Source organism: Petromyzon marinus, chromosome 78, assembly GCF_048934315.1.
Source record: "Petromyzon marinus isolate PM22_M1 ecotype Great Lakes invasive population chromosome 78, UKy_Petmar_22M1.pri1.0, whole genome shotgun sequence".
Lineage (NCBI taxonomy): Eukaryota > Metazoa > Chordata > Hyperoartia > Petromyzontiformes > Petromyzontidae > Petromyzon > Petromyzon marinus.
In genome coordinates this window covers 2058600-2074472 of record NC_133744.1, presented here as the reverse complement: position 1 = coordinate 2074472, position 15873 = coordinate 2058600, and the positions used below count along the sequence as shown (strand labels likewise).

The 15873-nt window shown below is 43.8% G+C and overlaps 1 protein-coding gene across 3 annotated transcripts in view; it reads left to right on the top strand.

Annotated features, from left to right (window-relative positions):
- The window catches only part of LOC142907361 (uncharacterized), a 39964-nt gene that overhangs the window by 18887 nt on the left and 5204 nt on the right, over nt 1-15873 (top strand). For all 3 annotated transcript variants that reach the window (XM_076056797.1, XM_076056796.1, XM_076056795.1), the window contains 2 exons: nt 2676-2796; nt 4002-4113. In XM_076056797.1, the coding sequence (XP_075912912.1) occupies nt 2676-2796; nt 4002-4113 (233 nt within the window). The remainder of the gene's footprint in view (nt 1-2675; nt 2797-4001; nt 4114-15873) is intronic.

Genomic DNA, 15873 nt, shown 5'->3' with positions numbered 1-15873 from the left:
GAAGTTTTCTCGGAGGTGAAAGTTGAAATCTTTCTGCCCCTCTCTTCACCTGAGTGTCCAGAACATATGGCCTTAGGTTCGATGATACATCTATAAAGTCAATCATTGACCTTTGGCCCAAGGCGCTCTGGTACCAAGTACACTTATGAGGATCCTTGTGTTCGAACACGGTGTTTGTTATTTACATTCTGTAACTACACATCATTCCAATAACATCCCACCGTTTGGGTTGAGTTCAGGGGGCCCATTACTCCCAATCACGCAGAGTATCTGTCATCGACACCACTAGTCACATGCATCCAGTTTCCTGCACAGAGACGCTATCTTCGACCACGTTTCTGAGCCATACAGCAACATCGGCAGGATGTATGCGTTGTAGAGGTGTATCTTTGTTGCCATTGTAATTCTGGAGCACCAGATATATGTCAAGCTCTTTTATGCACTCGAGAAAAATTGAGATTAATCTATTAATTTCTCCCTCACTGTGGTCCACTATGTTGCAGGTTGCATCCCAGGTAGGTGAATGATTGTATCACTTCAACATTGATGTCCACTATTTTCGCTTTGTTCAGGTCATGTGGCAGCCCTTCAGTGGTCTGAATTTTTTTCTCCCAGTTTATTTCCAGGCCACATAAGAAATCTTAAATTTGCATGATCTGCAATGCAAGAAGGAGCATTTTCAAGCAACTCAGCTATCAGGGGTAACATCATCTGCATGGTCCAGGTCGTTGTCTAGGATTATTCCCAGCATACCTTAGTGAGCTGTGCACCGTTGGATCGTGAGTCAGCGTCTTTCTGGCATAGGGGTTTTCCCCTTTCCTTTCTTCTCTCTCTCTCTTCAACTCATTCTCTAAGTGGGCTACTGCCCACCTTTGCTCCCATCAACAATACTCCCTATTGGCCCCTTTGAATTACTCACAGCACTTTCACCGTGGCTCAGGCCATTTTCGGGCCCCTGCCACCAAATCTGACAATCCAATCCCTGTGATTATATCGCACACTCGCAGTCCAGCTGCCATGTGCTCTGGAGTTAATCTGAATCACCTGTTGCGCCCCCCCCTGTTGTATGTTTTTGCACCATTATCATTCCATGTTTTGACTGACAAAGACATTATCCCAGTCAAGTTCGCACTTTACAACTCTGCGTTCTTTGAACAATAAAGCTTGGTTGTTCAATTATTTCATTGTTGATCAGTACCTCGACTTCCTGTTCCTGACTGAGACCTGATTTCATCAATATTACGTGCTTTTGTTGAACCAGGCCACCCCCTTTGAGTACAACTATTCCGATAAGCCACGTACCACTGGTTTCGAAATTATTTACCACAAGTTTTCCAATCTGCGGCCTGTGACCACGCCTGCTTTCCAAGCATTTGAGTATTTTGCTTCCGTGTCCATCCCTTGCTTCTGGCCCTGGTATATCATCCTCCAAAGTCAACCACTCTGTTCCTTCACCGAGCTCCTCACACTGCTGTACCCATCCTATGACAGGACACTTATTGTGGGCGTCTTTAATATCCATGTCGATTCCCAGAATAACTCCTTGTCTGTGGACTTCTTGGCTCGACTAGACTCCGTTGGTATCACCCAACATGTGAATCTACCCACCTCACAGTCATAGGTCACACTCTCTACCTCGTAATTTCCTGTGGGATTGACGTTTTAGATTTGCAGCCTGTTGGTCCTGGCCTTGCTGACCATCTGGCTGTGCTTTTCACTGCGGCATTGCCTCCACCTATTCGGAAGGAGGTGAATCAAGTTTCGTCCGATCCAGACTTATCACCCCATCTTTATTTTCAAATGCAGTAGCAGTAGCATAGTCTCCTCTTGGCAACCAAATTCTTAGTGAAGTTGGCTACTTCCTTCTTGATGACATGGTGAAGGTTTACAATCATACTCAAAGATCCATCATTTATACCTTGGCCCCACTTAAATCCCAGGTCGAAATCTCCTTGGATAGTAGGACAGGAAAGGGGATAGTAGGACGGGTATGAGAGGGACGTGAATCAGGGAACATATATTGAGTTTTGGAAGGACTTATACAGATAAAGTGCTGGGACATCCAATATTTTGAATGGCGATCAGGCAGGGGTGTAAATGTTAGAAGCAAGGTTAGGAGTGAAAGAGGGGAAGGAGAGGATTATTTCAGTGTCATCAGAAAATAAATTATGGAAAAGGTTGAACGAGGGTTTGGAGAGGAGAGATGTAGAGAGAAAAAGTAAGGGACCAAGGACATAACTTTGGGGGACACCGACAGTGACCGTGGATTTGGGAGAGGTGACGAAGTTTGATGAGACTGCTGGAGGTGCATGAGGAGAGTGGAAAATAGTTGACGGGCATAGCGATGAGGTCCAGGAATTCATCTTGTTTTGCTTGTTCCAAAATCACGTAAGAAGTGAGATAGGAGCAAATGATATGATGCTAGGTTGTCGCATGAGGGGGAAATTTAAGAAGCCTTTCGGCTTTGCGCAAGAGGCGTCATTTTGACTGGAGGAAGGGATTGCTCCAGGGTTGAGGAAGAATATTTAAGGGAACCGAGGGCAAATGGGAGCCAGGGAATTGAGGAAGGAAGAAAGCACATGGAGAGGGTAGTTGATGCTGAGTTGGGACAAAGGGAGCTGAAATCAGGTATAAGGTGTAAATACCATTACACGTGTCTGATGTGTGTTTTTCAGAATTGTTGCACCTGTTGTGGCTGCACCTGTTGTGGCTCTTGGTGGTTTTTATTTTGGTTCTGGTTTTCGTCCTCTACTTCAAGAAAAAGTTAAATAACAAGACCAGAGGTGATTGTATCAGGTAAGAAACGTTACTCGTGTTTTCGACTTTGTTAGCCTAAGTTTAACATGCCATGTTTTCAATCAATCACCAATTGAACCTTATGGCGGGACCCTGGGGTCCCGAATAAATGGAAGTCAAAATCGTAATTGATGTATTTATTTTTGGCGACTCCGTCCTACCTCGCACATAAACGACGCGACCCACCAAAAATAATTCCTCTCGCATTGTGTAGAGCTTGTCGAGAGGAATATATTGCCGTTTCATTCGCCTTAAACATATATAAAATTACGTCGCAACGCAGTTTATGCGAGAGCCGGGGGCTTGTGGTACCCCGGGGTCCCGCCATAAGGTTCAATTATTTAAAAAATATATATTTCAACGTATTCAAACTTGTTGCATTCTAATGCTGTAGTCGCACAATGATTGTTGTGAAAATTTAAACCATATTTGTCAATATAATTTGATTGTTTGCATTATTGTTCTACTATGAATAACCTTGATGAGAATGAAGGTGTTGATTTAAATACATTTGGCCTCTGACCAAGTTACCTGAAATTTTTACCACCGGATCTCGTAAGCTAAGCAGGCTTTGAGTCTGGGTCTTGCTTGGATGGGGAACCACCGTACATAAAACAGGCGCCATAGGCTATAGACTATTTACAACTATTTTTTTATTTTACCAGGTAAAGCCCATTGAGCTATGTAGTTCTTTTCCAGAAGCGACCTGGCCATAAATGATAGCTCAACGAAGTGGGTTATGTGGAAATGTATATCAGCCAAATATTCTAAACGCATGTTGAAACTAAATATGGAGGGAAAACTTGGAGGATATGCAAACTCCAAATATACAGGTGTCATGATAGGGTTCGAACCCATGCCTCCTCTATATCAGGCGGGATAGTTAGCATCTCGCCACCATGACAACCCCATATCCCCACAGGCTGCTATGGAGGTACGTTGCCAGCAGAGGCCACTGCAGCAATACCCATCAGTGTTAGATATTTAATTGCTCCCAACATCTGTAACCTTTCCCCCCACCTCGCCTCCCACCAACCTGTACTGACCAGCGTAGTAAAGTATGGCCAAATAACCCCGGAGACCTGTACGGGATAGATAGATCCTCATCCAGCAGTGGATTCACAAAATAGCTGTACATGTACGACAGTGTACTTATTGTTCGACCATAACACGAAACAACATCACTTGTGCATTTCATTCAACAGGAGCAACCCTGCGCAGCAGTGTCCATATGATGTCGAAAATGAGGCAAGAAACAACGAAACTCCAATCCAGACAGTGGCTGCAGATGGCGCAGAAATACCTACAGGCATCCCGGTAAGGGTGTTTATCTTGTGTTCATCATCATGATCATTATCATCATACTATAGCTCCAGCGCTGATGATTTAAAAAGCCACCTAATTCCTCCCCTACACTCTACGGATTTGTTGGGGTCACCGCTGTTAATAATTATTTCAACTTGTAACACACTGGTCCAGAGACACGAGGAGGAACCACAGATAAGCGAGAAGACAGCATCAGACAGATGCTTAGCCGGTGCTAACAATATACGAAGATGTTTTCAGCCAATATTTGCATTTTTATACATGAGAGAGGAAACCAGAGCACCTGGAGAAGGGGTAACAGTATCCCATGCAATAGGGACAGCTATTAGTCTAATTCTAGATTTAAAGCTTTCGTGACTGCTAGGATCCATACTCTTTGGTTCTATTGGGTAAAGTCACGTAGGTGAAAATAAAATAACAAAAAATAACAAAAAATCACGACGTTTCGGCCACAACACAAGCGGCCTTCATCAGGTGAAGGGACGAGACTGTCTGGAGGACACCTTCGTGACTTTACCCAATAGAACCAAAGAGTAAATTTCGATTTAAAGCTTTCGTGACTGCAATGATTCATCTTCTTTGGTTCTTTCGGTAAAGTCACGTAGAATGAGAATAAAATAATAAATTGATAAAATAAAATAACACAATAATATTCTCACGACGTTTCGGCCACAACACAAGCGGCCTTCATCAGGTGAAGGGGGCGAGACTGTCTGGTAGGACAGCCCCCTTCACCTGATGAAGGCCGCTTGTGTTGTGGCCGAAACGTCGTGAGAATATTATTGTGTTATTTTATTTTATCAATTTATTATTTTATTCTCATTCTACGTGACTTTACCGAAAGAACCAAAGAAGAAGAACCAAAGAGTATTAGTCTAATTGTTGTATTGTACTGCCTTCTCCTGGCGAGCCAGGGTATGGCACCTCCTCAACCCCCAAGGAAAGCCAGTTTCACATTTGTGCGAACCACCAACCCTCACTGCCCTCAGTGCTGGACTACAGGCCCACGTGCAGAACCACAACGACCTCTGGTCTAATGCTCTGAGACTCAACAGCAATGCCTGTGTTGTCTCATTGGAATGCTGACCCACTTCCTCACGATGCTTTCACACTTGCAGGGAACGCCATGCACCTCGCTGTACTGTCTGTCTCATTTGTGTACAGTGTTCTGCCTATCTCCTTTGTATTGTCTCGTTGTTTTATTTTCATTCACATTGTCCACCTTGTTGGTGTTACCTCGTTTTTGTATTCCCATCTCGTTTGTATTGTCTGTTATATTATACAGTCTACCTCACTTGTTATTGTTTACCTTCTATGTTCTTCCTCGTTTGCACTGTCATTCCCATTCGTCCATTTTGTTCCCTCAGCTTAAATGTAATGTTAACATTTCCACAATCGTATTGGTGGATTATTGAGGATAGCATTCGATCAATATATTCAATATTTAATCGACAAATCAATGCATCGTCAAATGTCCAAACAAACTTTACCTTCAATCTTGATTTGAAGTTTTCGTGACTGCAGGAATCTATACTCTTTGGTTATTTCGGTAAAATCACGTAGGTAGAAAAAAAAATACATCACGACGTTTCGATCGCAACACGAGCAATCGTCATCAGGTGGAGAGATACAGCAGTAGAACTGCTGAACAAGAAAGGGCTGCTGCAACAAGAGGTTATGTAGAGGTTTGAGGTGGGTGTCACCCAAGGGTAAGTAGGCGGGGTCAGGGATGGAAAGGAGTCCCGTCGCCGCATGCACGCACGCATGTTAATCTAAACGAGTATAATGGAAATGAGCTGCGTCGTCGCACATGAGCACTGTCGCCGCAAACTTTACCTTGTGTTTTCTGGTCTCAGATGTCTATTACAGGTGTTCAGGAAGACTGCATAGACCTCGATACAGGCCTATCTAGGAACAGTTTCTTTAATCGTCTGGCCACAACATTTTAATGATTACTTGATTTCTATGTCATCCGATGTCATGGCACGACAATCACAGTATCTGTTGTCGTACTCTTTGGTTCTATTCGGTAAAGTCACGTAGGTAAAAAATAAAACAACAAAAATCACGAAGTTTCGGCCACAACACAAGCGGCCTTCATCAGGTGAAGGGACCAGACTGTCTCGAGGACAGCGCTGGAGTGAACACAGCCAAGCTCAGACCGCGACCTTTAAGCTGTGTGAGATAAATTAAGGTGCCTTGACAAAGGAATTAGCATAAAAATTAGCATTTAATTGGCCGACTTATGCTAATTCCTTTGTCAAGGCACCTTACTCTCACACAGCTTAAAGGTCGCGGTCTGAGCTTGGCTGTGTTCACTCCAGCGCTGTCCTCGAGACAGTCTGGTCCCTTCACCTGATGAAGGCCGCTTGTGTTGTGGCCGAAACGTCGCGATTTTTGTTGTTTTATTTTTTACCTACGTGACTTTACCGAATAGAACCAAAGAGTATGGATCCTTGCAGTCACGAAAGCCTCAAATCTAGAATCTGTTGTCGTCTTCTCAAAGTTGCTCACCATCGACGTATGGTGGCATGTATAGGCATGCAGTTAAAATTTGGTATTACTTTATGATTCACTTCCAAGCAGCCCTATGCCTGGAGCTATCCAAACGGCTGAAACTATTTTTATTCCTCTCAATTTCGATAGATTATCTAACTAGTCTTGGCCAATAGTAACTAGTTTTGCACAGATCTTCAACATTATCTAAATCAATTTAGTGTCCTTGTTGACATGTGTATTCTGTCACCCTGACAGTTGTATTTGGGAGTATTTAATATTACTTTGGTGTTCTTTTGGGCTCATGCAGATCATTTGACTCATCTGACCAACATAGTATTTGCCACATTAACAATTAATCCGGTACACACCTTCTATTGATAGCTTCGGTAAGACATGTTTAGTAACAGATATTCGTTTCTGTATTTTATGTACCGTGCCAAACCTCACTCGGATGTTTTTCGAAAAGTCTGGCTAGATGATTAGTTACTCCCGCAATGTACGGTATTTTAATAGTTTAAATTGCTTGGTCAGTTTCAACGCTTGTGCTATTTGATTTCGGTTTGGCATTCAGTGCCCTGTTGATTTGTGCATCATTGTAACCGTTCAATTGCAGTGCTTCTTTAACATGTTTAATTTCACTTCTCATACTATCACCATCTGACACTTTCTTAGTCCGATGTATGAGCATCTTGATGAGAGAGGATTTCTGTGCGGGGTGATGGTGTGACTCTGCATTCAGATAGGCGTCAGTGTGCGTTTTCTTTCGGTAAATGCTTTGTGTTATTTTACCATTTCGGCCGCGCCCGAGCACAATATCCAGAAATGGGGGAGTTCTGTCAACTTCTACCTCCATGGTGAACTGGATGGGCGGGTTTTGCGAGTTGAGGTGATTTAGAAATTCGTTCAGTGTATTTCTGCCGTGTGGCCAGACCAACAATGTATCATCCACATATCTAAACCAAGTAGAGGGTTTTATTGTGCCTGAAGCTATTGCTTTTGCTTCAAAATCTTCCATGTAAAAAAATCGCAAACACCGGAGACAAAGGAGAGGCCATTGCTTGCTCCTTCCTTTTCTTGAAAGAAATCACCTTTCCACAAGAAATATGGGTTCTTTAGACAGTGCTCAGCTAGTCGTGGGATATCTTTGGCTAAACCTGTGTTCGTTACCAGAATATTGAGTAATTTAATTGACATGTTCACTAGAACCCTCATGAACAGAGAAGCCACGTAAAAACTTACTATAATTTAATCAGGGTTAAACGTAATATCTCGTCTCAGACGGTGTGAGAATAGATGACGCCAAAAGGCGTACACCTCGAAAGAAAGCTGTCTCTGGTGTGGACCAATCAGTTTCAAAGACAATGCATATACTATCAAAGTATTTTTTTGTTTGCATTCTGACCACTAGTATATGTGGTTAATGCAGACATAATTCCTTGTAAAAAGTTTCAGTTTAGTGTTTAAACATCTTAACACCTGTTTTGTTGCCAGAAAAAAAGGGGAAAACCTATTCTCATATTTTGGTATTATCAAAGGAGGTCCCATGTTGCAACTAAGCGTTTCCTGTAACTGTTGATCAGTCTCTCACATTGGATTTGAGGAATGTTGGCCCATTTATCCTTAGAGCTCCTTCAACTCTGACATTTTAGGGCTATCTTGCATGGACAGCTCGCTTCAGGTCCTGCTATAACATTCTATGGGGTTTAGGTCGGGACTAACTATGCCATTATAAAACACAGAAATTATTCTTCTGCAGCCATTATTTTGTCGATCTGCTTTTATCATTTGGATCATTTTCTTGCTGCTAGACCCACTTTCGCTTCAGCTTATGGACGGATGGCCCGACATTCTCTTCTAGAATCTTCTGATACAATGCAGAATTCATTGTTGTCAATGACGGCAAGCCATTCAGGTCCTGAGGTAGCAAAGCAGCCCCAAACTATCATATTCCCACCACAATACTTGACGGTTGGGATGAGGTTCTTTTCAAAAGCAGTGTTTGCTTTTCACCGACCATAATTTCTCATTGAGGCCAAAAAGTTCTACCTTTGACTCGTTTGTCCAGAGAACATTGTTCCAGAAGTCTTGCGTATTATCTATGTGCTGTTTGGCGAACTTCATATGGACAACAATGTTATATTTGGAGTGCAGCTGTTTTTTTCCTTGCTATACGTCCATGAAGACAATTCTTGTTCAGTCGTTTCTGATAGTTGAGTCATGAACACTCACATTTGCCAAGGCGAGCGTGGCCTGCAGATGCTTGGATTTTACTCTGGGACTCTTTTAAACTTCCTTGAGGATTTTCTGTTTTTTTTTATTGGAGAGATTTTGGAAGGACAACCGCTCCTAGGTATAGGGACTGTGGTCTTGACCTTTCTTCATTTGTAGACTACCTGTCTGATCGTGGATTGGTAGAGCCCCACATTCTTAGAAATGTGGTTGTAACCCTTTCCAGACCGATGAGCATCAATAACTATTTTTTGAAGTCCTCAGAGATGTATTTTGATAGTGGCAGGACTTGTTTCCACACACCTGTATGGTGAAGACCAAACTCACAAGGTTTATTCTCTTTATATAGGGTGGGTCCTCCCAAATTATTTAAGAACTTGTTTGTAATTATCTTAATTGACAATGAAACAAGGGGTTCACTTACTCTTTCATATACCCTGAACCTTAATTACTCATTGTTTATTTAAATCATATATTATTTTGTTTCAAAAGACATGGAATTGGTTAATATAAACTCTAGTGGATATTTAAGAAAAGAGCGGTTTTGATTCAAGAAGGTTTTCATGATAAAACTATGAAATTTCCATAATTATCATTGGGGTTTGAGAATAGGTTTTTCCCCTTTTATATGGCAACAAAACAGTTGTTAAGTTGTTAAAACACCAAACTGAAACTTTTTACAAGGAATCATGTCTGCATTAACCACAAAACTTGTGGTCAAAATGCAAATAAAAACACACTGATAATATATGCATTACGTTATATACTCATTGGTTCTTTTGTTAAAGTCACGATGGTATAAAATAAATCACCTGATGACGGACGCTTGTGTTGCGCCCGAAACATCGTGATTGATTTTATTTTATACCCACGTGACTTTACCGAAAGAACCAAAGAGTATGGATTCCTGCAGTCACGAAAGCTTCAAATCAATATATGCATTGTCTTTGAAATCGATTGGTCCACACCAGAGACAGCTTTCTTTTGAGCCTCGTCTCAAACAGTGTGAGACAAGAGGACGCCAAAAGGCGTGTTATCATTGCGGTTCACAATATTTTTCTCGGCACTGTAGCTTTACCTGGTAAAATAAAAAAAACAATGTTTTTAGTTTTTCACACCTGGCTGGTGAACAGAGCCACAAAAGAATTGTGAACAATGGCCTCCCCACAAGGCTCAGCCCCAGCACCGTCTTTATTATATATAAACTAGCTTTACTACCCGGCTTTGCCTGGGACTTGGATTCACCACGCCCGGCCGCCTTTCTCTCCCCAGTGGCGATGTTCACACACCACACGAACTACTCGTTTGAGGCTGAGTCGACCTAGGGGAGGGCCCAGGACCGGTTCAAATAATCGTCACCGGTGGTGGCCGTGAGCTGGAATCGAACTCGGGTCGCCGGGTTTGGAGCGCAGTGTGCCAACCACTACACTACCACTCCCCTCCCCACACACACACACGTGTGCACGTCCATAGGTACACGTACACGCGCTTCCTGCAGACACACAACTTTCAGGGTGCATACGGCAGTAAACGACTGAAATAATAAAGCAATGCTGCGTGAAGAACGCCTTAGACCTGCAACACATTTGTATTTCACTTCACCCGCGATCAGCAGGCACACTCCGTTACGCTTCCGGACACGGGTCACATGACAGATGCGACGTCACAGCTCACTTTCCGTGAAAAATATATGCATTATTTCGCCCCCCCCCCCCCAAAAAAATATATACAAAAGTCTATTTTTATAATTTTTGCATGGTGTATAGTCTGGAAAGTACCCATATGGAAAATTTCAAGTTTGTTGCATGTCGGGAAGTATGCTTAACATTTTTAACAGACACATTCACAAATTTCCATTTTATATATATAAATAACCTGCCATATCATCCCATAAGTTCATAAATGCAGTTGACATAGCAAAAGCTGTAATGGGCGCACACCTCAAGAACATTCCCAATATTATAACAGCTGATTTAACCTTATTGGAGCCATATCTCCATCTCTGAAGACTCTGCCCAAATCCTACCTAATCCACCGCAAGCACTTTCCAACAATAACTATGCCCCTACTCCAAGATATCGAGGAGTAATCATGAATAGAAGCCTGCTCTTCAAGCCCTGCATAAAAGATTTGCGAAAATAATAAATCAAGAATAGCACTGCATAAGAAATTTTAAGGAACCTGAAAAGCCACACCGGCTGTGTTGTGAACTGCCGCCCTCTCACTGATCTACTCAGTGACAGAGTACTGTGCTACACCCTGATCCAGGAGATCATACCCCAAAAATGTTGATTCACAATTGGATAATACAACCAATCCCATGGCTCCCTGTTCTGGCAAATATTCTGCCACCAAATATTCGCAGAGACACGCAAAAGGAGTTGTGCACTTGTTCTTGTCACTGATAACCACCTACCCATCAACCAAGACCTCAAAAATGTATCTCGCTATGCAAGTCCCGATCCTCTCTTTGCGTTCACGCTGTATTCATGCGTGAATCACACCCAGTTGAAGAAGAACGCTGGTGAAAAGAGTGAAAAAATGCGGATTACCAGAATAAATACCTCATAGGAGACATTGCACCTATTCTGTTCTATTTTATTTTGGATATAAAAAGCGCTTTTCACCAATGCGCTTGACAATGCTTGCCAACTACAGTACAAAATAGCACGATAAGGGATGGGGATTTGGTAGTGACTAGGGTGGAGGGAGCGAGGTGGAGGCTGTGGTGGTGGAGGCATTAGGGGCGTTAGGTGGGGCTTGTAGGGGTGGTGGAAGAGGAAGGGAAAAGGCAGCAGAGAGAATGAGATAGGACCTGGTGGCAGTGAAGAAAGCGAGGCAGAGAGATGGATATGGAGAGGGAGTTTGTTCCAGTGTAAGGGAGAAAGCAGAGAGAAGGAGAAAAAAAGTGAGATTGGTACAGGGTGGAGGAGGAACAGCAAGAAGATAGGCAGCTTGTGACCGGAGCAGGTGTGATGGGACATAAGGAAATTAGAGAAGACTGGTAAAGGGGGGGGGGAGGCAGTCCGTGCAAAGTTTTGAAAATTAAGGTGAGCAATAGAAAGAGGCAGTGGTCATAGATAGGAAGCCAGTGAAGTTGTTGAAGGAGAGGGGAGCAATGAGTGGTGAAGGGGAGATTAAAGACGGTGCGTGCAGCTGAGTTTTTAATTTGTTGTAGAGGGGCAAGGGCATAGGCAGGGAGACAGACCAGGAGCGAGTTGCAATAATCCATACGCGCAATAATCCATACGTGCAAAGACTAGGGAGTGTAAGAATCCACCCATTTTTTCGCCATATAGCATCGTGATATGTAACGACTTATTGTTGGTAGCTCAGCTGATTGGAGAATATATAGAGTTTATTGATAACATTGAGGTAGTTTATGTTTTAATTTTTTTATCTGTTTACTATATGGTATTCATTATATAGTGTTGTGTATACCCAGTTGCTGTTAATAGCTCAGCTTATTGAAGATTATATTGAGTACATTTATTATATTGATGTAATTTAGACTTGGGTTTTTTCACATCGGTTTACTGTATGATAGTTGAGTTGTTGCAGCCCCTTTGGCGTCCATGTACGAGGTGCCTCTGTGGATGTGTAGGCTTTGACTTTAACATAGCAATTTCTATGACCAGTCACAAGCTAATCCCTCAGTTATTTCAATGCTAAAATTCTCCTGTTTGATATGTAAACCCCTTTGTCAAGGTGCCTCACTTCTCTCAACCAGCTTAAAAGACGCTGCGAATCTTAGCAGCGTTCATTGTAGCTCTGTCGTCCCGACAGGTCTGTTCCTTTCACATGAAGAAGGCCACTTGTGTTGTGGCCGAAACGTCGTGAGAATTTTATTGTTTTATTTTATTATTTTATTCTCATTCTACGTGACTTTATCGAATGAACCAAAGAAGATAGTGAAGGTTTTTTTTGCGAATGGGTAGAATGATGGCGGGTTTGAAGGAGTTAGAGAATATTCCAGATGAGAGCGAAGAGTTGAAGAGAGCTAGGGGAAACGGTAGTAGGGATAATGTGGGGGCAGGCGGGGCGCGACGTCCAAGCCCTCCGTCGTCGGCCGCCTGTCGCCAGGCCCCCGCCGATCGTGTGATCGCACCCGCCGAGCCAGCGCCCCCTCTGAGGGACATAGCTAACTGGCTGGCTCACCACCGTCCGGGGTTATCCCGCACACTCCCGCGTACACCGCCTCAAAAGCGAACGCAGTGGCGTGAATGCGCGCGCCCCTTCATGCACTTATTTCCAATACACGTGTGTGTAAACATGCGTTTGTTTTTCAAATTACCAACACACACACACCCTCAAATTACCAACACCACTCCGAGGTTCCACCCACACACACATAAATCACTCTGCACTGATACCCTGTACTAAAGTTTATTAAGGGCGCAAATACACACTACCTTGGGGGGAATATTTTGTGAGACGAGCCGAGCCTAACCCTGCCTACGAACCCAGTCACTCAAACGTCCTACCACGTACCTCGAAGCTGTATTCACGGCGTCGCACGGACGTGGTGAGAGTCGGAGGGCGAAGAACGAGAGAAAACTTCTAGATTTGAAGCTTTCGTGACTGCAAGGATCCATACTCTTTGGTTCTATTCGGTAAAGTCACGTAGGTAAAAAGAAAATAACAAAAATCACGACGTTATGGCCACAACACAAGTGGCCTTCATCAGGTGAAGGGACCGGACTGTCCAGAGGACAGCGTTGGAGTGAAGACAGCAAGCCCAGGTCGCGTCCTTTAAGCTGTGTGGGAGGAAACAGAAAACGCCTTGACAAAGGAATTAGCATAACAATGATGTAGCATAACAATGATGTACTGGACCAGCACAGTGGGGGGGGGGGGGAGTTTACATAATGTTGGTGTGAAGGGAAATAAGCTGCTGTGAAAATTTGGGATACCAATACTTGAATAAATATACTGTACCATTGAAAATTACTTTAATGTTTGGTTTGATTTAGAACATCTTTCCAATGATTGCTTAATTTGAAACCGTCCTCTCGGTTGAAATTGTGTCTGTGTTTGTAAATCTGAATTGCCTCGTGGACAAATCTCTGATAAAAACCTGTGGGTTTGCAGAGAACCTTGGTATCGGAGAAAACTATATCGTGATCACCCACAGCGTTGTAACAGTGATCAGCTACGGCAGAAGAATTCGTTCTGCCGTGTTTCAAATCTGATTTGTGCTCGCGAATTCGGTCAGAGACATGTCGTTTCGTCTCCCCAATATAGCAGTCTCCACAGATGCAGCTCAATTTGTAAACCCCGGGGTACTGTAAGTCAGGAAACTTGTTGTGGCCGAAATGTCGTGATTTTTGTTATTTTATTTTTACCTACGTGACTTTACTGAATAGAACCAAAGAGAGAGAAAACTTCATCTATCACTGCCTCGGAGCAGCACTCGCTGGCATCACATGGATGCTGCGACCAGCTCGAGGAGGCAGGACGGCAGGTAGTGGGTATTGACAGCCCAGAGGTTGAAGACAAGAGACCAAAATCGTCCTGGGCTACTCTTTTTATTCCCTTAATTTCAAAGGCCCTGGGTGCCATTGTAACACGCGGCCAATCGTACACCTACCTCGGTTACCGCCCCCCCTGTTACTGTGTCCTTCCTCTAGTCCACGGCAGCGGTCACCGGCCACCCATCGTCCCTCGTTGCCCATTGTCTGGAAGGGCACTTGCACTTTTCTTGCTTAATATTCCGCCCTCCGTCCTATCCCCCAATGTTGTGAGTAACTCATTGCGGTTGACCCAGGGAACCTTCTCTTTCTGCGCCCATATAATTTTCAACCAATTTTAGGGGAATTGCAATGTAACCTGTCCTGCGAGGGTCGGCCAATCTCCTGGCACCGGGAAACCGTGAGACTTTCCCTCTAGGGGCCCTTCGGATTAAAACCCGATGTGCCAGGCAAAATCCCCTGCCAGAACACTACGTGGGTGCAAGTGCTGCGTGTGTGCGTGTGCTCAGGGTGGGGGGTAGTGGACAATCGCGGCGCTTGCGGAGTTGCTTCGTGGTCGTGGCACCACAATCACAGATGGAAGCAAGGAAGGCGGTAGGGGATCAAGGGAGGAAACGGTTGGGTGAGTTTTGGAGATTGTCTGTGACAGCTCCAGAAGAGACGCAGGGGAAATTTTTTTAAAGTAGAAGAATAATTGGAGGAAGGAGGAGAGGGGCAGGCAGGTATGATGCTGACAGGAAGGCAAATATTGAGGAGGCTAGAATTAAATTTGAGAGATCTTCTCCAATAAATATTTGGAGAAGACTAATGGGGAGGGGGTAGAATAATAAATAGCAGTTGAAGCTGGTGAAGGATGTACTAAGAGTGTTTAAGGTAGAAAATAGCAGAGCAGGGTGCACAGAAAGGGAAGAAATGAGGCATAGAAAATAGAATTGGCGAGCAGCCTCCAGTGAAGAATCGAAATCAAAAGTACGGAAATGTAAGTCGAGTGGTGGGTAGGGTCTCTTCCAGGTTCGCTTGGCTTTGCATATGAAGCAATATTGACTCTTTAGCCCAAGTTTTAGCCAAGGCCTATGAAGATGATTATGAGGGGTGAAAGGCAGCAGAGGGGCAAAAGCATCTAATAAGTAGGATAGTGTGAAATGTAGGATGGATGATGCTTGGTCTGGGAGGAGGTAGGAGAAATCAGATATGGTGGTAGGTTAGAAGGAACCAGGGAATGAAGTGCAGAATGATCAATGGAGCGTAGATTTCGATGGAGGCTTGGGGGGGGGGGGCAGATGAAGGGCTGGATGGAGAGGAATTGTAAGTGTCACGGTCAGTAATAGGTGATTGGATGGAGGACGTAAGTTTACTTGGGCATGGGAAGCTGAGCAAGCAAAAGTGAAGATAAGGTCAAGCGTACTACCGGGTGAGTGGGTCGGAGGAGAGGAGGCAAGGTGCAGGTTGAGAGAGCTAGTGAGAGACATTAAAGCTGAGGATGTAAATAGGGAAGAAAAATGGAGGTTGAAGTCACCCATAAGAATCAACGGAGATGAGATAGGAAGGATAG